We start from the raw sequence: 24,546 nt of genomic DNA on the forward strand, positions 1-24,546 counted from the left end.
AGATTCACAAACACAAGGAACGAAACAGAGAGACAAATGTGCACAGAGTAGCTACTCTGCTACTGAAAATAAAACTGGAACCAAGAGCTTGACTTTCGCTTATCATGGGGAAGTGAAAGCAGAAACAGGTAAACACTAGGAATAAAACAGACAGATACAGACTGAGTGGCCCTGTAGCCATATTGCAACTGAAGCTCAGACCCACAGACCTTCAGATTCCCACTCAGGTTTCCCTGCCACCGAAGCTCCAAAACAGTGGATGGTTCTAAACCACCTCCGGACTGTGGGACTTTACCTGAGTGCCTGCCAAAAAAACTGATGAAGCAAGGGGCATTCCCCTGAGTTTGGCAGCTGTGATCGCCTGACATATCTTCCTCTAATCATATCCTGTCTATCTCACAAATACGGACACCTCAAGGATTTTTCCGAATAGAGGACAGAAAGTAGATGCACACACGGACACTGCATGGAGACACTTAGACACTTACCACTGGCATAAGACCCTCTAGGTCAGGGTCCTGGAGTCTTGGGGGTCCAGGGATGGACAAGCCCCAAAATGTTATGCCCAGTTCATGATACCCCCAAAGACCACCAGGAATGGACTCCCCTGCAAATACATGATACCAGCTAGAGCCCAGGTTGCAGCAATTTCCTTGGTGAAGAGGTGGAGTGAGGCCAGACTGTTTAGAGGAACAAGGTTTTTAAAGGGAAAAACCACAAGTGGTGGGTTACATGCATTGGCGTTACATGATTGAGTAAGGGAACTGACTTTTGAAATGATTGGTTTACTTTAGGCACCAAGACTGCAAACAGTTCTGGCCTGGCCATCTGGGTAGATTTCCTAGCAACTGTATCTCTAGTGGGCAGGAAAAGAATGCAGTAAAGCTAGTTCCTCCCGGCAGGTGGCTGGACATGTCTCCACCTGGCTGGCCTTTGTTCAGGCTTGTGCTTTAAACTTTAAGCCAATACCCCAAAAATCTAATTTTTAATTCTTTGGTCTCTCACAGCAAGTATGCCATCCCTCAAGTACCCTTGCCCTTTACTTAGATGTCTGTGAATAGAACCTCTGGGACTCACACACATTAAGCAGGTGCATCCCCACCCCTCTCCTTGTTTTTACTTTAGATGGAGAGTCTTGTTAACTAGCCCAGGCTGGCTTTGAATTGCTTTACAATTTTTTATTATTAAAAATGTTATAAGTGTTTTTGAGGTGTGTAGCACATGTGTGTGATTGTGTGTGTCCAGAGGAAGATGTGGGTGTTAATATTTAGATAAAAATGCCATGCACACAACCAATCTTAAATGCAATGAGGTTTATTGGATGGAGATGGAGAGAGAGAGAGACAGAGTGGAATGACCAGGCCTGATCCTCTCCCCCAAAAGTCATCAGTCCCAGGAACTAGGCCAATTCCAGGAATAAGAAAACCATGAAATGCCCTACCCAAGGAACAGCCTGGAGATGACCACAGGAATGGGAAGGTGTCTTATTTCAGGGCGGGGCATCTGTGCTGGGCAGCTCACTGACCTAACATTCCTGAGGTCTACAGATAGTTTGCTTAATGATATGTTAGTTAGCTAGTTACTTTGTAACAAGTTTGCCCTTGGTCATCCAATCAATGTAACTGTGGTAAACCAGAAATTCCCGGTCCTTCTTCAAATTCCAATAAAAACCCTACTGTGCAGCTGTTGGGGCTCTTCTCTCTGAGCCACTGCATTGGTGACAGTGGAGAGACCAAGCTTAAACCCAAATAAAGCTCTTTACTTTTGTATAGGTGGTCTGGCTCCTGGTGATCTTTGGGGACCTTAAGTTCTACACACAATATTTGGGGGGTCAAGATCCCCTAGGATCTCTAGCACATGGAGCTGAACACAGGCCAGTAAGTGAGTGCTCTGTTCATGTCTATCCGTGTCTCAGAGATATTGGTTTACTATTTGTGTTTCTTTGTGTCTGTGTTCTTGTTTCTGGTGTCTAATTTCTTGGTTTTGGTTTCTTTTTGCAAAAGGAGTTGGAACTGGCCCTTGGGATTGGCAGACGTGCTGTAAATCTCCCTACCCGAGGTGCAGAAGACATTCTTGCCACCTCTTTGGGAGAACCTCGGTTCTCATTGGTTTTGGTTTTGGGGAGAGCCTGGAAGCTCTCAAATTGGTTCTTTGGTTCTGGATCCAGCAAATGGTACCAAGGCAATTCTCTGGTTGACCAAGTTTTCTCCAGGAACGTTTGTGTCTGTTCATGAATGTCCTTGTCCTTGCTGTTTTATAATGGGTCTTCTTGAATTGATTTAACCATGGGCAAAACTAGAGTTTAGTTCTAGGCCAACAGAGCCACAGGTCTTGGCAGCTCAAACACAAGCCACAGGTTTCTGGCAGAGTGACTGGAGCCATGGTCCACAAGCTCTGTTTCTTTAGCCTTTAGCTCTGAGAGGGAAAGAGCATGCTGGGAAAGCAGGCCGGAGGGCAGCAATGGCCATAGGTGTACAAGCCTGCCTCCAGGAGGAAAAATGATGGTGATGGCCGCTTCTCTTCTGGGGGGTCAGCATGAGAGGGCAAAGGTGAGGAGGCCTGCCAAGGGATGGCTGCAGTGTGTGGCTCCCCCAGCCACACAGCTATCAAGTAAAAAAGTGCTTGAAGTTACAGTTAGAGAAAGTAAGAAGAAATTTGTCTTAAATATATGTATGCCATTAGATGTTTATTTCTGACTGATCTTAAATGTTTAATATGCTCTGTATGTTTTGGTTATAGATTAACAGTTATTGGATATAGTTAAGTTTAAATTCAAACTCTTGTTTAAAACATATATGTTTGTGTATATGTGTTTGTAACATCTATAGAAGCACAGATGTTTTCAAATAGCAACCATGTGGCCTGTCATGTGACTCCACCATCTTGAAACTGTCATGTGATGAGTAAAAAAGAAAATATTAGAGAACTTCTTAGTTACAATGAATTCTGTTTATCATCCTACCTCCTTTTAGACTAAGAAGACAAGTCTCATTTTAAATTGGTATTGCTTTTAAAGATCAAATTGTTTATACTGGTAAAATTTAGTTTTGACTTTTAAAATTATGGTTATCCTTTGTGACTTCACTCCTAAAAAGGATACTTTATTTTGATATTGCAAAACAGATTTCTTCTAAAAATGTGTTTAAGGCTATGAACCATTTTAAAGTTAATCAGGTATTTTACAATAATATCTTTATGGATTTTATATATAAAATTCAGGATTGTATTTTCATGGAACGCTGTATATGTGATTCAGCCCTTGCTTGTAAAGGTCTATGCAGATTAACAGGCTGATTTGAAGTTTGTGCCAGGCTGCCAGTTCCTGAATGACTAGATTAATGCTGTTTCTTTCTGGGCCATAGGTTTGGTATGGCCAGAATAGTTCAAGTACAGTTTTATAATTGTTCTATACTGTTCTGTTATGTAGTTGTTTCTAAAACTTATTTGCTTATAATGTAAGAACTTGGTTACCAGAAGCTTTAAATGCTCCACATTGCTATACCATGGAAGGCAGCAACACCATCGGCGACATCTGATGGCTGGTTGTGGCGAGCCGCCATGATGGTTCAGGGATAAAGAGGGTGGAGCCATAGTTTTACCACCATCTTTGTTGAGTGCTGCCTGCTGTGTTCAGTTCTCTATTTAGTGCTAAGTGAAACTTTTGTCCTTTTGTCCTTTTGCTGTCCAGACTTAATAATATGATATGGTGGGATCAGCAAGATTTGCTAGCGTCTATGAACTGTATCTGATTGAAAGTTTTGCTTTGATTTTAGTTCTGAAATATATTTAAAGTTATGCTAATGACTGAAGTTGGCTACAAGATTGAGCTTTACCTAGTCTCTTGTTTATGTTTTCAAGGTTAAGCCTACGATGGGTAACTATAAAGTTTGCCTATATAGATCTACTTGAAATAAATATGGTCCTAACACTCATCTAAGGAATATGCCAGAATTAGAGATTTTAACATTCTTTTTACATTATGCCATTCAGAGTCGATAACTAAAGATAGACAAAGAGTAACTCAGATATGCTGGCCCTCAAGCTTGCCAGAGATCTGTGGAATGGGCATTCTAACGTGTGTAAGCTTATTATGACAGACAAAAAGCCCCAAAATCCTGGCAGTAGCTCCCCAAGGTCTCCAAAAAAAATTTGGGCACAAGGACAGATGACTTTGACTCTGGATTATGGTATGCTAACCACTGGGTGATACTACCCCAACTGGCCTATGCTAGGGTCCAGCTTAAACTGTGGACACCTGGATAGTCACTGTTTCATGTTGCAGAAGGCAAGGTGAGATCAGTCTCTCATGTTCTTTTTTTCCACATAAACAGTCTGTCATCTTCTGTGCCTGGTAGCCAGACTGCCTCTGCTCATGATGCCACGAGACCACAGGAGCCAGGGACAACTGCCTAGGTGATGGACTGACTAGTCATATCTGTCATTTTGATTGGTACATAGATTAATTAAGCTTATAATTTATCCTTCTTAGGTCTCTGACCACATTGATGGCAAAGCTAAGCTAATGGTAGCTCTACAGCTAAAGAGCAGACAGTTAGATCCACTGTTAGTTCACTGGTCAATTCATCAGCAAGTGAGAACTACTAAGTAGTAGATCTCTTCTTTAGAAAGGCAAAGAGGTTTGCCTTGCTCACAGGCTTCGTGTTAACTGCCTGTAGAATAACTGGGTAGAAAGATATGAAGTTTATGTAAGGTCTGAGGATATGAATGTTTAAGTTATGAGGATATAAAAATTGTTTAAGGGTCTAGGAAGATGTTTCAAGGTTGGTAAATGAAAATTAAAAAGTAAAGCCTCTCTAAGAAGGTATTTCAAAGTTGGTAAATGCAAGGAAGATTGAAGGGTCTAAGTAGGTATTTTAAGGTTGGTAAATACAAAGAAGTTTGGGGTGTTCTAAGTAGGTGTTTTAAGGTATGTGAGTATAAGTTGTAATGATATAAAAAAAGTAATTTAAGCTATATTAAAACTGAGAGATATTTGCGATTTCTCTCCCTCTCTATGCTATTGTTGTGCTTATGTTATAAGATTTCAGAAGTTCAGAGTTGATCAATAAAGTTCTGATAAGCTGATGGAGCACTGACTGCTTATTAACCAGTCACAAGCTTGAGATTTTAATTTCCTTTTGGTTGTTTTCTGGCGATAGACTTAAAGGTGCTTTTCATCATGCTAAAAACATCTGTTTAATGTGTATATCTGACCCAAAAGCCATAGCCTTTACTATGGTATTCTTAATATCTGCCATTTCTGACTTTGACACAAGACTATCTTAAACCTATTCCTTCTAGTCATTTTGTTAAGGAAAGCTCAAGCATCCAGGGTTTAGCAGTAAAGCCATTCATGTATTTTTGCCTGCATGAGTCTGTGTGAGGGTGTCAGATCCCCTGAAACTGGAGTTACAACTGTGAACTGCCAAGTGGGTTCTGGGAATTGAACTCAGGGCCTTTGGAAGAGCAGCCAATGCTCTTAACCACTGAGACATCTCTCCAGCCCCCGGGCAATTTCCTCAGAGGAAACTTGAGTATAGACTGTTGTGATAGACTATCTTTATTGTTAACTTGATGGGATTTACCATGTAAACCAAACATCTGGTCACATCTATAAAGTCTGACATGGAAATACTCACCTTAAACATGGCCACCACCATTGCATGGCTTACATCCTGGACTGAATATAAAGGAAATAGCTAGCAGAGCACAGGCATGCATCCCCTTCCTTCCTGACTGAGTGACTGGCTCTTTCAGGCGCCTGCCACAGTAATGTCCCCTCCACAACAGGCTGTGCACTGGAACTGTGAGCCAGGATAAATATTTTCTCCCTTAAGTTGCTTTTGTCCTAACAATGAGGCAGGTACAACTGCAGACTGGATAGTAGATGATATTAGAAAACCCTCTTGTGTCTTCAGCATGACAATGACATCATGCCACTTCCTTTCTGTCTCTCATTAGAAAACAAATGTCTAAGGGACATAATGAAACATATATATATATATATATATGTATATATATATATATATAATAAGATAAAAACTATCATATCAGACTTGAACAAAACAAACCTGTGTGGGCCCTGTGCATGCTGCTTCAGTCTCTGTGAGTTCAAATGAGCTTTGCTCATGTTGATTCAGAGGGTCTTGTTCTCCTGGTATCCTCCAAGCCCTCTGGCTCTTACACTCTTTCTTCTTCCTCTCCCACAGGGCTCCCTGAGCTCTGAGGGTGAAGGATTTGATGGAGACATCACATTTGAGGTTGAATGTTCCAAGGTCACTCACTCTCTGCATTGTGTCTGGCTGTGGGTCTCTGCATCTGTTTCTGTCTGCTTCAGGGGAAGCTTCTCTGAGCAAGGCACTGACCTTATATAGCAGAATGTCATTAGGAGTCAGTTTATTGCTATTTTTTTCTTATATAAAGTCCAGAGTAAAACCAAATACCACGGGACATTATGCAGAGAGTGAGAGACTTTGGAACATTTAACCTAAAATGGGATGTCCACAGACTCAGGTTCTTGGTCACCCAAGCAGTGTCAGGTTTCATCTCGTGGAGCTGGCCTTTAGTCAAACCAGACACTCCCACAAGCTTTGTGCCACCATTACATTAGCATATCTTGCGGGCAGGACACCATTGTAGATCAAAGGGTTTGTGTCTGGGTTGGCAGCCTGCAGAGTACCATCCTGTACCAAAGACCCTAGCACATATTGGGAAAGGCTCTATGTAGGCATGATATCAATCTCTCCATGTTCATTGAGTTCTATAAGTCTTGTCTTCAGCAATGGTAGACAGTTTGTGGAGAACAACCTATTGTCTTAGCAACAGTGAGTTGTTTTGGGATTTCCATGGACCCCCTTTGGCCAACGACTCAATTAGATATAACCAAATCCCAGCACTGGTGACAAGAGATAGCCAGTCAGGGCTCTATCCCCCTATTATTTGATGATTTCATTTAGATGGCTTCACATATGAACATATTTTCTGAAGCTTCTACTGTACTAGGTTTTCATACCACCCCTCAAATACCACTTGATTTCAGCCATCTCTACCCCATTCCTTCCTTTGTGCCCCTTTCCTTCCCAGATTCACTTCATCTATCCAAAAATATCTACTCTGTTTCTGTTTCTAGGGAGATCTATTGGTTCCCTCCATGTCTGGTTTCCTGTAGCTCATCTTTGTGGCTCTATGGTCTGTAGCTTGTTTATCACTGACTTAACGTCTAATACCCACATAGAAGCAAATGCACACCATGTTTGTCTTTTTGAGTCTGGGATACATCACTCAGGATGATTTTTTAGTTCTTTCAGTTTACCTTCAAATTTCATGATGCCATTTTTTTTAAAACTGCTGAGTAATACTCCATTGTGTAAAGGTATCTATTCTTTTGGTGAAGGTTGTTTCCAGTTGCTATTATTAATAAAGCAGCAAAGAACAGGGTTAACCAAATGTCCTTGTGGTAGAATGAAGCATCCTTTGGGTCTATACCCAAGAGTGGTATAGCTGGGTCTTGAGGTAGACTGATTCCCAATTTTATGAGGAACTGCCATGTTGATATCTATAGAGGCTGTACAAGTTTGCACTCCCACCAGCAATGGAGGAGTGTTCTCCTTGTTTCACATCCTCACCAGCATGAGCTGTCACTTGTGTTTTTGATCTTAGCCACCCTGACAGAGGTAAGATGAAATCGCAAAGTAGTTTTGATTTGCATTTCCCTGATGGCTAAAGATGTTTGAACATTTCTTTAAGTGCTTTCCAGCCATTAGAGACTCCTCTGTTGAAATTCTCCATTTAAATTTGTACCCACCTTAAAATTGGATTATTTGCTTTTTTGATATCCAGCTTTTTCCTCTTTTTATATTTTGGCCATTAGCCCTCTCTATTAGCTGTTTGGTTGGTAAAGATATTTTTCTATTCCATAGGCTGCCATTTTGTTCAAATGATGGTGTGTTGGTATAATGTTCTTTTGAAATGTATACACCTTACCCTTGTTCATTCAAATGCTGATTTCTTCCCCACCCGCTCTCTGGTTTCAATCCGATATTGCATTGTGATACTTATTCTAAGCATCCTGTCTCAACTTTGTGTAAACAGGGCAAAATAAAGCAACTAGACACAATGTTGAGCTGGGAGGAGCCAGAGGAAAGGAAAGAAGGGAGGAGCCAGAGGGCAGGAAAATGAGTAGGAGGAGAAAGGGCGAGGTAGAGCAAGGAGGGCAGAGGGAGGAGGGCAGAGCAAGGAGAGCCGAGCTGGGAGGAGATCTTGGAACTATGTGGAGAATGAACCAGACCTAAGATTTCACAAAAAGCAAGTATAATGGGTAAAATCTAAATGTTAGGAAACTATGAGGGCTTGGAGGTTTAAGAGGGAGTAACTATTGCCCAGCATTGTGTTCTAAATAAACCCAGTCTCTGTGTAGTGATTTGGGTATACAGCTGTTTAGGATTAACAGCAGCGTTAATAAAAGATAAACCAATAGTAAATATTAATCGCAACTTACAACAATCATGTCCTTTGCTGTGCAGAAGTTTTGCAGTTTCATGAGGTCCTGTTTATTAGTGCTAACCTCAGCTAATTTTTAAAATTTCGTTTTTGAGGCAGGGTCTCACTTTGTAGACCAGGCTGGCCTCAAACTCACAGGATCTGCCTCCCTCTGCCTCTGGAGTGCTGAGATTAAAGGCGTGTGCCACCACACTGGGCCTTGGGTTTCCCAGGGCAGCAGAAGCCCGTCATCCCCTCAAATGTACAAGCAAGCGTGGCCATAGTAGCCTTGGGCCTCTTCAGTGGGCTCAGGGACAAGGAGCTGCACCCATTTGCTCATTTGCGCACAATTCCCAGACTCAACGGCAGAGGGCGCCGCCGCCCTGCCCGAGCCGGGCCTCCCAGGTTCCTGCTCAGCAGCTTGACTGCATGGATCCCTCTCCCGTAAGGCTGGGATGTATTAGACTTGCAGGAGAAGGCCTCAGGCCTCAGTAGGTAAGCCACAGTGAGAATTACAGGATGACTCTCCACATGCTTCTCAGTTGCTATTTCACAGGGCAGCAGAGGCAGGAGGATAAGTTCAAGTCCAGCCCAGCTATACGACCCCTTCTCAAGGATATTAACAACAACAAAAATGTTCATTTGCCTTTAACTCCAGCGTTCAGGAGGCAGAAGTAGGTGGATCTCGGAGTTTACACCCAGCCTGGCCTACAGAGCGAGTTTCAGGACATCTAAGGAAATCCTGTTACAAAAAATAATAAAGGCCTGTTCCACCACTGTGTAGCACCTCTTTTCCTTTGATTAGTATTACATACAAATGTGTGTGAACACAGCACATGTATAAATGCAGCCTGCTGAGCCCATTTTTTGTTAGTTTTTGTTAAGTTTTGTTAGTTTGCTGGTGTGTATCTGGTTTCTGAGCTGACCACACTATACTGGACAACCAATGAGGGTCCTCATCTCTGGGAGAGGCTAATTCTCTCTCTCCCAGCTGTCCTTAGTTTCCTGTACTTCTTTGGTTGAGGGTGGGACTCCATGAAATTTTCTCTCCCTTCCAGATTAACATGTCCATTGGCACTGCTACTGTCCCTGTCTTGTTCATGAAGCCGTTTCTAGGGAGACTGTTTCACAGCAGACTTCCTGGTATTCTGGCTCTTAAATCTTCCTGTCCATCCCCTCTACACAGATGCTCCCGAGCCACAGATGTGGGATGTGCCTGTATCCACTGGGGCTTGGCCCCTATCATCTGCTGATCTGCACTGTGCAGTGTGGCTTGCTGTGACGGGCTCCATTTGCCATAAAGAGGCTTCAGTGAGGAGGGGTGGGAGCTGTGCTCATCTGTGGGTCTAAGGATATGGTGTAGAATACAGTAATAAATTACACTGTTCTAGCAATGTGGCAGTAATAGGTTCTTTTCTAAGGTCCCTGACCTCACTACCTCTGAGAAGCTGGCTAGGTTTTCAGTATCAGGCACGATTTTCCTCCTAAAGACTGGGCCTTAAATCCAATTAGACAGCTGTATTTCTGTAGTTGGCAATTGCTGTGGAAGAGCCCAGCTCACTAAGCCACCCCTGGGCAGCTGGTCTTGGGATGTCAAAAGAAGTAGGCTGAGCAAGGCAAGGGGAGCAAGCCAGTAAGCAGCACCCCTCTGTGACCTCTGCTTCATATATATATATATATATATATATATATATATATATATATATATATATTTTTTTTTTTTTTTTTCCTGAGACAGGGTTTCTCTGTGTAGCCTTGGCTGTCCTAGACTCTCGTTGTAGACCAGGTTGGCCTCAAACTCACAGATATCCACCTGCCTCTGCCTTCCTGAGTGCTAGGCCACCAGGTCTGGCCTCTGCTTCAGGTCTTGTCTTGTATTGTCTCAGTGACAAAGTGTGTCTTGGAAGTATAAGCTGAAATAAACCCTTTCCTCCCCAAGTTGCTTTTAGTCATGATGTTTCATCACAGCAGTAGAGACCTGACTATTCCATGCCCTGCAGTGCTCAGCAAAGACTATTTTAGTCCCAAATGTCACCCTTCCCCCATTGGGAATGCATACTAAGACCTGACGACTTGAGTTTGAGACCTTCAGGACCCACATTTCACAGGTTCCTGCCGTGTCCAAGGAGCAGAAGGTGGTGATGAACGTCCTGAAGGTGGAGGTACAGGTGACCGTGAGCCACAGCCAGTGTGGGCGCTGGTACTGAACTCAGGTCCTGAGGAAGAGCAACAATTGCTCTTAACCTCTGACCCTCTCTCCGGCCCCTGGAGTGCATTTCCCTCAGCTCTGTGATGGGATTTTAGCCTCCTCTCATAGCCTCTCCTCATGGTATCAGATTGGAACCAGCTAGTATCCTGCAATCCCCCTCCCCCACAGATGGTGTTATGCTCAGATCACGAGATGCCCAAGATACCACCAGGAACATGAGTCTGATGCAAACACAAGACAGTTCTTTTATTACAAGCTTGAGCCCGGGTCACAATCCTTCCCGGCACAGCAGGTTGGGAAAGCGACCCCGAGGTCTGGGGAAACAGGGTTTTTAAAGGGAAAAAACACAAGAAGGGACTTCCAAGCCTTGGCATTACATGATTGGGCAAGGGGCAAAGGAATGCAGTGCACTGTAAACAAATTGGTTGATTGATTCTGGCCAAACCACAGAGAAAAACAGTCCAAAAGGTATCTTGACCTGGAAGCAACTTTTATTTTTATTTTTATTTTTTTTTTACCATCCTAGTCATTATCAGTAAGCCTGTGTCTGTGTCTGGCTGCAAGCTGCTAGGGACATTCTGGGGCTTTTTCTGGAACTCAAGGGTGGGGGGCCAAGTCACATGAGGATAGTCAACTTAAGATGGAGTCTAAGAAACAAAATGAGGTTAGCCCTGGCACACTGTGAGCTGTGAAGCCTGGCACACAACAGTTAACCACCAGGCCTGGCCAGAAGCCCAGCTCAGTCAGGCTTAGCCACAGACAGCTCCTTTCCTTTATCCCAGTTGCTGGGAGAACTCGGCTGGGTGACCAGAAAAAACCTAAGACAAAAGTTTCCAGGAGAGGCAGAGCCTCATTTTCACAGTGGCCCTGGGCTCAGAGGACTTCCTTCTTCCACCCATTTCTCTCAGAGACTTCCAAGTTGAATCCCTGCATGCCAGCAAGAGGGAAGCTGGCATTACTGGGAGAGCCTGGAGCAGGCACTGTGAAGGGCCCTGAGCTTATGGAAGACATCCCACTCTTGCTGAGTAGTCTGCAGTTACATACAGGAGTCAAAGTGATGGGCAGCTGCCCAAGGACCCACTGAGGGTCAGATTTTTCAACAAGCCCCTGCAGTGGGCCAGGTATGCAGACACAGGCTCCCAGGATTCATGCACCTGTGGGAGCCATGTTCCCCAAGGAACAGACACTGAGCATGGAGAGGCTGAAGCTGAGGGTGAGTACCACACAGAATACAATACGGGCAGGCCCCACAGCGCGTGGTTGAAAGGGGCTAGCAAGTCAAGGACCTTCAGTAGAGGAAGCATTTGAGCTGAAAGGAGAATGGGAAAGAATGTTAGCTGCACAGATTTGGCTTAGTATGTGCAAAGGCTTTAAGGTAAACTATGGATAGGCCCTTCTCCTCTTCATCTCTCCCTCTTTCTCCTCCTCCCTTTCCCCCTCCTCCCACCTCCTGCTTTTTGTTTGTTTGTTTTGTTTTTGGCAGGGTTGTCTATAATCCAGGAAGGCCTCAATGTGCGATGCTGACCCAGGCTGGTGTTGAGCATGAACTTCTCCAGCATGCACATCCTGAATGCCACCCCCTTGATGTCTATGAGATAGTCTCATGCTCAGACTGGCCTTGAACGCACCGTGTGTGTAAGGGCAACTTTGAATTACTGATTCTCTTGCCTCTGGCTCACGGGATTACAGGCACGCACTGCTGTGCTAGGCTAGCACCCCAAGTGCTTACAGGCGTGTGCCACTATGTCCTGATTAGGCAAGGGGATCTGAACCACTGGGGATCCCACCTCCAGGGAGGCACTGACATCTGGAGAGGTTTTGATTGTGGACTTTGGTGGCAGTGAGGGGTTTTTGATATTTAGTGGATGGATCTGGGCAGAGATAGGGCTGGTCCTGCGCCCGCCAGAGTAGTTCAGTGTCATAAAGAAATTGAGCAAGCCAGGGTTAGGGGACATGAAGAACCCAGGGTCTGGATGAAGACTTAGAAACCTCCTGTAAATACTAGGAAGTGATAATCACGGACTCATGGCCACATGCTGTTGTGTGATCCGGTCTTGTGTGAGTGAGTGTGCCCCATCACAGCCTGTGTGTGGACTCATGCACCATAATGGTCCTGGGAGTCAAACTTAAATGATCAGGCTTGGCTGCAAGCGCCATTACCCTGATCCATCTTGCCAGCCCTATATATTTTTGTTTTCTTTTCTTCTGTATTTCATTTTATGTGCATGGTTGTTTTGCCTACATGTAGGTCTGTGTACCATGTGTGTGGAGTGCCTTAGGAAGCCAGAAGAGGGCACTGGATCCCTGAAACAGGAGAGACAGAGTTCTTAACCACCAAGTCATCTCTCCAGCTCCCTCAGATAGGGTGTCACTCTAACCCAGGGTGATAGGAGACTTAGACCTTCCTACTTCGCCCTCCAGAGTGCTGGAGCACAGGTGTGCACCCAAGCCATTTCTTTAACACATATCAATATTTCATGTAAATGACATACAATATAATATAGAGCATCTATCTATCTATCTATCTATCTATCTATCTATCTATCTATCTATATCTGCCCATCAAGCACTCTTGGTGCCTTGCAAATCTGTGTGTTCTCAGTGCCTAGCTGCCTGACAAATGACTTGTGACCAGGTGTCTTGGGTTGGGGGGGATTGCTCTCAACAGACAGAAGATAGAGCAGACACCTGGACCGGGAGGCTTGATGCTTCCACACTCCAAGAAGACAGTGGAGGAGCCAGCCCAGGTGCCACATGAAAGGACACACAGGTTCATCATATGCCTGTCACTGGGATCGATAAGACTGAGAATTGGGGGAGAGTTAGATACTTCTCCCCTCCCTCTCCTCTTCGTTCTCCTTCCCTATTCCCCCCATCTGCATTGAGAGTCAGCCTAGGGCCGTGGTTCTCAACCTTCCTAACACTGTGACCCTTTAATACAGTTTCTCATGTTATGATGACCCTAAACCATAAAACCATTTATGTTGCTACATCATAGCTGTATTTTTGCTACTTTTATGAATTGTAATGTAAATATCTCTGTTTTCTGGTGCTCTTAGGTGATCCTGTGAAAGGGTCTTTCAACTGCCAAAGGGGTCATGACCCATAGGTTCAGAACTACTGATCTAGGATTTTATGTGTACATAAATCCAGACCACATAAAACCATCCACACCAACAGTCACTGGAGAATTCTAGGCAGGGACTCCACCCCTCAGCAACACCCAGCCCCTCACTGGGGAATTCTAGGCAGAGGCTCCACCCCTGAGCCACTCCTCCAGCCTTCCAATCACTTCATGTTCATGGAAACTCTATGCCCAACAACTGTAAATGTCTGCAGGCATCCACACCTCTGGGGGGGTGGCATAGTGCTTCTGGTGATACAACTGTGACGCCTGAACACTGGCTTAGCAGGCAGAGAAGGTGGGACGGAGTGGAGTCTCTTCCCAATGCCAGGGTTACTCACGGCAGCTCCTAGCATCCCTCTGCACACCTGGGCTCAGGCTCAGTTTACACAGAGGCCCCAGGGGAGACAGGTGTCGGAAAGATTGTCTGGTCCCTGGGCTCTAGCACCCCGTGCTGCAGACCATAGTTGCTATGGCGACCACTGAACCTTCCATGAGAAGCTGGAAGAAGACTCTGGTGGCTGAAGAAGGCAACAACACCCAGTGACACTGGGGAAAGCTGCTGTCCCACGTTCTGTTGGTACTTGCAGACAAGCATCTCGCCATCCCTGCAGGAGTGCTGGTGGTGATTAAGTAACCAAGTGGAAATAGAGCGCGAGATACAGCCCCTCTTCCAGATGGCTGTGCCTGGCCAGCCTCCTGGGAGGGCTCCTCAGCTGCTGCTGTGAAGTCCATGGATCTCAGGCCCTTTCCTAGGGAGAATTATCGAGGCTGATGGGAAGCATGAGTATGGGGCCGCTTAGCCCTGGCCTTCGCCAGAGGCTTCTCCAGGGTCAGGCAGGCTCCCTTCCAGAACCCTCTGCCAGCAGGGCTGTGGTCATCTTCATCAGTTCTAACATCTCAGGTAAGGGCTGGGCCAAGGGTTGAGACAAGTAGCCACTCTTGATAGTGGCTATGCCTCTTGGGGTCCTCCAAAAGATGTGTGTGAATGGACATGGGTTGGTGACCCACATAAGAATTATTGTCAAGGCTCCCCAGGATGCTCTGTTTCTTTCTCAACCATATAGGGTAAACAGTTGGAGATAGTTGTGGTAAGTGGTCTGGTATCACAACCAGTGGTCATGGAAAATGTCCTTTGTGCTCTGCTCCTTTTGTTTGCCCTGTGCATGCTTTGCAGTTGCTGGAGGAAGAAGCCAGCTTCCTTCACACACCTGACAGGTGCCGGGGTGAGAACTTGTCTGCAGACAAGGGGCCTCATGTCTGCCCTGCAAACACTCTCCCATCGAGCCACACCCCTAGGCTCCTGCCCAAGCATTTCTTACAGAAAGTATTTTTGATGTCTTTGTTCTGGGGATTGAACTTAGTTTATGTTAGGCAAGCACTCTCTGCATGAGCCACCTCCTAGGCCCTCCCTTATTTTATACATGTATTTATTTTGGGGGAGGCACATGAGCTGTGCACAGAGACAGCTTTCAGGAGCCGTTTCTTTCTCTCCCTTCACCAGGTGTGTCCAAGGAATTGAACTTGGTTCTTCAGGCTTGATGGCAAGCCCCTTCACACATTTTTCCATTTCCATAACCCTTGTGCTTTAAATTGTATGTTGGCTCCCCTTGACCAAGCGGTGTGCTCTGTGACAGTACCAGCTGCATACAGCTGTGTCCTGGCAATGTTTACTCTCTTCTTCACATTAAATAAAACTACACATGAAAGTGCCTGATCTGCATTAGCTTTCAATTTCCACAGCATAAATACTTTTACACTCAGGTTCATACTGCAGGCTGATTCCACCAAGCATGCAGCACTCTTGCTGACCATGCAGCACTGTTGCCCAGCTTGCAGCACTATGACCAAGCACACAGCATTGTCACCAAGCATGCAGCATGGTCACAGAGAAAACAGCACTCTCACTCATCACACAGCACTCTCACAAAACACACAGCACTCACTCTCACTGAGCACACAGCACTCTCACTGAGCATGGAGTACCACAGGGCACCAATCTAATGGTCAGTTTTCTCAGCTTGATCCGGGTGGGCTTCTCAGATGCAGTTCTGCTCACATTACTGAAAGATATGTGCTTTGAGCGTTTGAGTGTCCCCTTGTACAGTATAGTCTACTGTTCAATTCTGATTTTATTCATTCTCCATTTAAAATTTTTTTCTTTGAGATATGGTTACACTGTGGTTCGGGCTGTCCTGGAACTCTCTCTGTAGACCAGGCTGCCCTCAAACTCAGAGTCCCTTCTGCCTCTACCTCCTGAGTGCTGGGATTAAAGGAGTGTGCCACTATGCACAGCCCTGTTTAATTTTTCAGTAACGGCTGAGTGACAATGGCTGATGGCATTGTTGAAGTTTCATCATTGTTTGCCACTTGGATTGCATGTATTCTTTTGATCTGTTGGCTTATTAGTGCTGGGACAGTACCTGGAGACCCCACATATGCTCTGTATGTGCCTGACAAGTTGAGATGCTGGAGCCACGTGCAAGCTCCTGATTTTAGGCTTTACCGTGTCTCTTGATGTGCCTCTCATGGTTAGCAAGGCTCTGGCCTGAATTTACTATCTGATAAATATTTTATGACCCTATCCAAACAGCCTATAAAGTTGATAAGATAGGTTTAGAAGGGGACACGTTTGTGGGAGACCGTCCCCAGGCTCCCATCCTGGACAGCTCCTAAGTCAGAATCTGAAAAGGTATTTTGAGTCAGTTACTTTGAGTTGTGGTAGAGCCCTACCTCAGCCCCCAGCCCCCCTAAAATCCTCCAGTGAGGGGATGGGGGCATGGCGCAGGGGTGGGGCCCTGATTAGCGTGTGTGAGGTCCTGGTTCTGTTTTAGCACCACAAGCACAAGCACCACCAACATAGCTGGTTCGCTCTGCATTTCAGAGGGCCAGAGAATAATCCCTTAGTGTGGCAAGCAGAGCCTGGAAAGGATTGGCAGTACCTGCATGTGACCTCCATGTTTACCTGGTTTGTGATCAGCTGAGAGTCCTGGCTGCGTTTGGTGGGTTCCCTTGTTTTGTTGCAATGCAAGGAGTTTCACCCCAGGGCCCCCCAAGTGCTGGGTCCAAGAGCGTATAATGAGCCAAATGTGACTAAATCATGTGTCTCCCTTTGGATAGGGAGGACAGAGTTTACATAACTGCCTGGGGCTGAAAAACTTCGGAAAGGCCTCTGGCTTGCTGGGTCCAGGGGCCCCACTGTCCAGTGCTCCCTGCCCTAGAGGCCTACACTTTTTCTGGCTGCCTTAACTTAGCCTGGGCTCATCCTTCTGGGCTGGGACTGAGGGTATCCTGGACTGTGACATGTGGAGCTCTCACAGGTGACTCCAGGTAATCCAGGGTACTTCGTCTGTTTGGTATGACTCCATGTGATTTTCCAAATTTCATTAATTTTATGTGTGTGATCTTTCTGGGAGAGCATATTATGTATGTGTATGTGTCGGGACAGCATGTGTGTGGAGCTCAGGACAACTTTCAAGTGTCATTTTGTCCTGTGGGCAAGTGGCAGGCTTGGCAGCAAGTTTCTCTACTGCTGAGCCAACTCGCTGGCCCCATCTTTCTTCCTCTTCTTCTTCCTCCTCCACCTCTTCCTCTTCTTCTTTTTTTTTTTTGGTCTGGTACTTCTTGATATTCAGGAGGGCTCCAGTCTTGCAGGGGTCTGATGAAACACAGCAGTAGGCTGGACAGACTTCTGGAATCTTCTTGCTAACACCCTTCTGGCTGTGCCTTGCAGATATGGACGCAGAGAGAGAAGCCTTGGAGTGTATGGCCTACCCTGAGGTGCAGAGCTTCTGCCGGAAACACGGCTTGACATTCGAGGTAAGTCACATCTCCGCTTGTCGTCCGTTTGGTGCTTTAGCTCTGGGTTTCATATAGCTTTGTTTTGTTTTGTGAGACAAGGTCTCAGCTCAGGCTGGGACTTGAACTCATTGTGTCACTGAGGATGACCTACAATTCATGATCCTCCTACCTGTACCTTGCAAGTGATAGTAATGTGCCACCAAGCCCCATGTATGCACTGATGTGGATGTACCGTGGGATGAATGTGTACCAGGCAGACAGTCTACTACCTGAGCTACAACTCCAAGACGTCCAGCTGCCTCTGCCTCCTGAGTGCTAGGATTAAAGGCCACTGAGTGCTAGATGTGTGCCACTGTGGGGGTCCCTACAAATGCCGTGGTCGACAGAGAAATGATTTGCAACCGGCCTAACTGAGACCTAGTTAGCCAGGCAGGATCATACTTCCAGAGTCTGACCCCAGGCTGCTTATTCTAGACATGTTTAAGTACAGCGTAATGTTGAAAAAAAATTCCTAGTAGCAATGATCTCAATCCCATGTGCACAATAAAGCTTAAGGTGTGGCTATGTTAAAGTACACATAACTGCTAGCATCAAGGCCAGTTTTAGAGCTCAAGGGTCCAGGATCTGGTGTGTCCTCTGACTGAGATAGCACAGAGAGCACCAGGCTATAAAGATGTGACATTTCCTGTAAGGATGGGTTCTATTGACTGAGAAACAAAATTAAAGACACAGGTCTAGGGAGGGAGAGTCTGGAATGGACATTCTGGGGAATTTAGGTGAGGTCTGGCCCTATAGATCACAAAGGTCCTTATTATTAACACTAACCATCCAGCCTTCTGGGTGGAAAGCAGATACACCTTTTCTCCATTTAGGAGACAGCCCTGTGTGGTTAAGGTTCCTGGTTTCACCAGTGCGTGTCTGTGAGCACTCATGTGCTGCACATGCCACCACACCTGCTGTCGTAGTCACGCTTTGAACAAGGTTTATTTAATGTTATTTTATGCGATTGGATGTTTGCATGCATGTCTGTGCATCACATGTGTGCAGTACCCTTGAAGGCCAAAGGAGGGCATCAGGTTCTCTGAAACTGGACTTACAGATGGTTGTGAGCTGCCACATAGGTGCTAGGGGAAAAAACCTGGGTCCTCAGCAAGAATAGCATTGTTTGAGCCCAGAGTTCAAGGCCAGCTTGGGATACATAGGGTGTTGCTGTCTCAAAATAAATAAGTAAAATAAAATAAACAGGACTTGAGGATGTAGCTCAGTAGTGGAGCACTTGCCTCACATGTGTGACCGCCCGGGGCCTGGCCTCAGCACTACCAGAACCAAAGGGAGACAGAAAGGGGATCTTATACCCTGAGGAAGCATGCAAGCCTTCTGCTTGCTCCTTCAACACCATTGTCTTTGTGGTGCCCCAGGTAGATGGCAAAAGCTAGGGGGAGGGGAAGGAGAGCCCCTGGAAGCTGCACCCTCACTGCCTCTCCCCTGTCCTGATCCTCTCAGTCTCTGCTGTAGTTGCTCAGGGTTTGCATTTCTTTCTCTCTGTGCTACAGAATTTACAAGAGCGGGGGCAGTTCTCTTTGTCTTCCTGTCATTCCAGCCTTCTCAGGGTCAGTGCTGCAGGCTGCCGTTCTGCCCAGCTCCCCCGCCCATCCCACCCCCTCTTCCTCCACCTCCCTGACAGCCTGTGGGCAGAGGTGGACCTGGTGCTTGGTTGCTAAGGAGAATTGGCTGGGTCACTTCCTGTTGTTCTCAATACCATCTCTCACAAAGCTTGTTCCCAGCAAGCTTGGGCATGCCCTCCTTTTAAAAGGAACACCACTAAAAACTCCCAACTTCCTTCAAATTTTTAAAATTGTTGTTGAGATGTGTCTCGTGAAATCCAGGCTGACACTGACCTCACTATGTAGCTACTATGGCCTTGAGCTCTGTACCTCCTGCCTCTACTTTCCAAGTGCAGAGATAAAAGGCATGGCCCCATCTCCACATGCTGGACAGCACTGGACATCAAACTTAGGCTCTCTGTGTGCCAGGCATTCTACCACCCAGGCACAGCCTCAGCCCTACCAAGCTGTTTTTGTTTTTTTAAATAATGTTTATTTATTATTTATAGAGCATTCTGTTCAGATCTAATTATGGATGGTTGTGAGCCACCATGTGGTTGCTGGGAACTGCACTCAGGACCTCGGGAAAAGCAGCCAGTGCTCTTAACCTCCGAGCCATTATTCCAGCCCCCAGGTTTTTGTTTTTTATTTATGTGTATCTGTGTGCCATCTGTGCAGGTGTCTGTGGGAACCAAAAGAGGGCTTTGGAGTCCCAGAGCTGGGGTTCCAGGCTGTTGTGAAATACCTGGTGTGAACTCTTGGGGCTCAACCCAGTTTTCTGAAAGAGCAGCAAGAGCTCCCAACTGCTAAGACAGCCCTCCAGCCCTCCAAACTTGTTTTGTTCATTCGTTTTTGGTTTTGATTTTTTGACAGAATTTCTCTGTGTAGCACTGTCCTAGAACTCACTTTGTAGACCAGACTGGCCTTGAACTCACAGAGATACACTTGCGTCTATCTCCTGAGTGCTGGGATTAAAGGCATGCACCACCAATGCCAGGCTCCAAACTCATTTTTAAGCAAACCTTTCTTTTCCTCTTCTTCTCTTCCCTCCCCTCCCCTCCCCTCCCCTCCCCTCCCCTCCCCTCCCCTCCCCTCCCCTCCCCTCCCCTCCCCTCCCCTCCCCTCCCCTCCCCTCCCCTCCCCTCCTTTCCTCTTTTGCTTCCCGGGTTCTGGGACTAAAGGAGTGTCATTTTCATTCTTCTCTTCTCTTTCCTTTTCCTTGAGTATCTTTGTGTAGCTCAGACAGGCCTTATTCAAAACCTTCCTTCCTGCCTCAGCATTAGGAGCCCAGGGGACTTTTCTTGCAGTTCATGACTGTGACCTTCTCAGAATCTCAACTGGAAATCCTGGAAGATAGCCAAAGATGTCTCCTTATTGTGGTCTATCTCTTTTCTCACGATTATGATAAGCATTCTTCTGCCCACAAAAATAGCCAGTTCAAGCCAAGTTAGAGTATAGAAATTCAGGCCTATTGGGGCAGCTCTCGGTGGGTTCACCATTCCCAGGGAACAGTACCCGGGAGGTCAACATGTAGGGGAAGACAAAAAAGCGGGGGTGGGGTCGGGGTGGGGGGCAGGAGCATAGAGAAAAAGTGCCATGCAGAGGAGAGAAAGAGAGCAGAAAGAGAGAGAGAAGGAAACCAAAATGTCTGAATTATATAGTGCAGTGCTCCTCAGGAGGGAAAGCAAGCACCCCTCCCCCAGGCTGGAAAGTTCAGGGTAGAGGGTGGGTATGCCTGTAACAGGTAGGGACTGAGGGATGCTGGGAGAACCTGGGGGTCAGGTCCACTTTGGTTAAAATGACACCTCAGCTGCTTGTCCCAGGTCTGAATCACAACAAATTATACCAAAGATCCATTTTTTTTTCTTTTTGAATATTTTTTCGAGACAAGTTTCTCTGTATAACAGCCCTGGCTGTCCTGGAACTCACTTTGTTAACCAGACTGGCCTTGAACTCACAGAGATCTGCCTGCCTCTGCCTCCCGAGTTCTGGGACTAAAGGAGTGTCGTTTTCATTCTTTTATTCTGGTACAGAATGAAATCTAGAAATTGTGCTCATTATGGAAATCATCTGCTACAGACCATGCCTCCAGCCCCTCACTGGGTTCTCTGCAAACAATCTACTACTTAGGTACATCCTTAGCCCCAAATTTGTCTCTCCAGACCCTCACTGGGTTCTCTGCAAACAATCTACTACTTAGGTACATCCTTAGCCCCAAATTTGTCTTATCTAGAATTCCCTAGGAAAGACATACTGCCAAAGCTGCTTGGAAGATACTATTCTTCAGTCAAAAAAAACTGGAAAACAATTTGCTCACAGAAACCTCACCCTTCTGATTCCCAGGTGGTTGATCTGAGGTGGGGTATTCGGGACACACAGGCCACTGACCACTTGACCACAGAACTCTGCTTGGAAGAACTTGATCGCTGTCAGAAAACATCCATAGGCCCAGCTTTTGTGGTGAGTGTGTCAGGGTAGGCGGTGTTGCCCTGTTCTTTTTCCATCACCAGAATGTGGTCCCTGACAGCTATGCAAACAAAAGAGAGGGAGAGGTGGTGACACTTTAGCTAACATCTCAAAAACCTTAGACTGGCTAGGACAGACATTACGTATGTCCTTCTCAGAAGTAGCCAGGCACCAGACATTAGTAATCAAACACAGTAAGTGAGCTGGAGAGTGAGCTTGGGAGGAAACATTCCAGTTAGGTATGAACCTCTCCTCACCCTTCGCACCTGGTCCACTTTATATCTGTGAAATTTTGGGATTCAGGGAAACAATAGAGAAAGTAGAAACTCATATTCTTAGGAGTGTGTTTTTTTGTCTCCATGTTTCAGTTGGTCTAGAACAGGGTAGCCCCCGATACATACACCTGTACCTCCTCTATTACCAAAATAATCTCCAAGCTGGGTGTAGGCCTGTAATTCTAGCACTCAGGAGGTGGAGGCAGAAAGATCAGGAGTTCAAGGTCATCCTTGGCCACCAAGTTCCAGTCCCTGTCTCAAAAAATGAAAAACAAAACAAGCTGGGAGTAGTGGTACACATCTTTAGTCACAGCACTTCAGAGGCATCTCTGTGACTTTGAGGCCAGCCTGGTCTACAAAGAGAGTTCCAGGATAGACAGAGCTACATGGGGAGGCTCTATTTTGAAACAAAACAAAATAAACAAACAAAGAAAATACCCTTAGATCCAGGAGTTAAGAGCCTGTACTGCTCTTACAGAGGACCACTGTGAATCTCCCAGAATGCCTTGCAGTGCACAACTGCATAACTCAACCTCCTGGGGCTCTGATGCCCTCTTCTGACCTCTTTGGTCACTGTACTCTTGTGTACACACGCACTCATAGTCTCACAGACCCTGTGCAGCATTGTTCACATTGCCTGGACCATGGTGAGTGTTGACAGCATGGATTAGCAGTCACCCGGCTTTCTAGAATGTTTTAGATGTTAGTGCCACTTCAGAGAGTAAGTCTCCCTAAAAGAACAAGTCAGAAGAAGGTGGACTGTATGCCTGAACCTCCGTTCAAACGCCTGTCATTTCACCCACTTGGGAGGCAGGAGGATTGTTTGAATCCACAAGTCTTTTTTAAATGAATATTTTAAAAAAATGTCTTCTTTGCCAGGCGTGGTGGCACAACACTTGGGGAGGCAGAGGCAGGAATATCTTTGTGAGTTCAAGGCCAGCCTGGTCTACAGAGTGACTCCAGGACAACCAAGGCTACACAGAGAAACCCTGTCTTGAAAAAAAAAAAAAAAGAAGAAGTCTTCTTTGACAATTTTATTCCTTCATATACTTTGTCTCTTTAAATCCACTCTCAACTTGATCTGCCTCCTCTAGACCTCCAGATGTACCCTCCTCCTACCTTCATGTCCCTGGCTGTCCTGGAGCTTGCTATGTAGAGCAGGCTGGCCTTGGATTTACAGTGCTGGGATAAAGGGTGTGTACCACCGTCCCTGGCCATGTCTTAACTTTTAACTTTTTACCTTTGGTGTCTTCAAATTGTGTCCTAGTCTCCTCTTTGCACATGGCTACCAGCATGTTTTAATTATTTTCTCAGGCATGGCAGGGGGAGGCTCAGTGTGGAAAGTGTTTGGTGTGTAAGCATGAGGACCTGAGCTCAGATCCAGAGCACCCGGCAGGCAAAGACAGATGGATCCCCGGAGCTTACTGACAGTCTAGGCCATTGATGAGCTCTAGGTTCTCAGAGAAAGGCGCTGTCTCAAAAAAGAAAATGAGGGCTGGAGAGATGGCTCAGCAGTTAGGATTACAGCTCAGCCTGCTGTAATCACAGAGGAGCCAGCACCCACATCAGGCAGTTTACAAACACCTATAACTTCAGCTTCACGGGATCCAATGCCCTCTTCTGGCGTCGGTGGAAAACTGCAGTCACAGTAGCACACACCCATACAGGTAAATAAACTTTAAAAAAATTAATAGAGGACTAGAAGTCACACAGTGTGAACCTTTGCCTCCATATGCAAAGGCCACATATGTATATGTGCACTCAAGAGCGCACACACACACACACACACACACACACACACACACACACGAGATAAACATGCCCTTATGCTTGTAACTCTCCTTCTCAGTTCTTTTTCCATGCCCCTAAGTTTAATTTCCCAAAGACCTAACAATCATGTTGAGTTTGCAAAAGAGAACTAGATTTGCTCTTTCTCAAACTCTCAGATAGCCCAGGATGGCCCAAACTGACTATGTAGCTAAAGCTAGTCATTAACTCAATCCTCTTGCCTCCACCTTTGGAGTGCAGGGATGGCAAGTCTGTGCCCTCAACCTGTCCAGCTCAAGGTTTTTCTTTATTTTTATTTATTTATGAGGATGGGGTACAGGCCTCGGTGTGATGTGGAGGAGTCACTTTGCTTGAAGCTCCCACCATGAGTGTTCTAGGATTAAACTCAGGCTGTCTGGCTCTGTGGCAAATGCCCTTATCCACGGAGCCATCCTGCCAACACTGAAAAATGTTTTAAAAATGAGAAGTAGGAAATACACCCAAGCACAAAAATACCTCCTCAACAGTAAATGCTTTCAGAGAGAGAGGGAGGAGCTGACTCTCAGCCCTGCAGGCTGGGAAAACACAGAGTGGCACCAGCTGCATGGGGGAGGATCATCCTCCAGGCCTCCTCCATACTCGCCACCAGTGCTGGGGACCCTCTAGACCTCTGGCACCACAGCTGAGCTCTGCTGATTTCCCTCCGATATTGTCCCTCTGTTCCCACAGTCTGACTGTCACTGTTACTCCTGTTAGGAGGACTTTCCACGAAAATCATACCCACACTGGTGCCCTGGAGAGATGGGTCTGTGGTAAATAAGT

General features: G+C 46.0%; 1 protein-coding gene across 12 annotated transcripts in view; it reads left to right on the plus strand.

Moving 5' to 3' along the window:
• The first annotated feature begins 11,477 nt into the window (after positions 1-11,477).
• Nwd1 (NACHT and WD repeat domain containing 1) overlaps positions 11,478-24,546 on the plus strand; it is a 63,053-nt gene continuing 49,984 nt past the window's right edge. For 3 of the 12 annotated variants that reach the window (XM_060387377.1, XM_060387380.1, XM_060387384.1), the window contains exons 1-3: positions 14,296-14,715; positions 17,545-17,630; positions 21,560-21,676. In XM_060387377.1, coding sequence (XP_060243360.1) covers positions 14,586-14,715; positions 17,545-17,630; positions 21,560-21,676 — 333 coding nt within the window. In that variant the 5' untranslated portion in view covers positions 14,296-14,585. Of the gene's footprint in view, positions 11,901-14,295; positions 14,716-16,970; positions 17,142-17,544; positions 17,631-21,559; positions 21,677-24,546 lie in introns of those variants that run through there. The other 9 variants (XM_060387373.1, XM_060387375.1, XM_060387381.1 and 6 more) reach the window with 7 other exon arrangements.

The sequence above is a fragment of the Meriones unguiculatus genome, chromosome 7, assembly GCF_030254825.1.
Source record: "Meriones unguiculatus strain TT.TT164.6M chromosome 7, Bangor_MerUng_6.1, whole genome shotgun sequence".
In the NCBI taxonomy this organism is placed as follows: Eukaryota; Metazoa; Chordata; class Mammalia; order Rodentia; family Muridae; genus Meriones; species Meriones unguiculatus.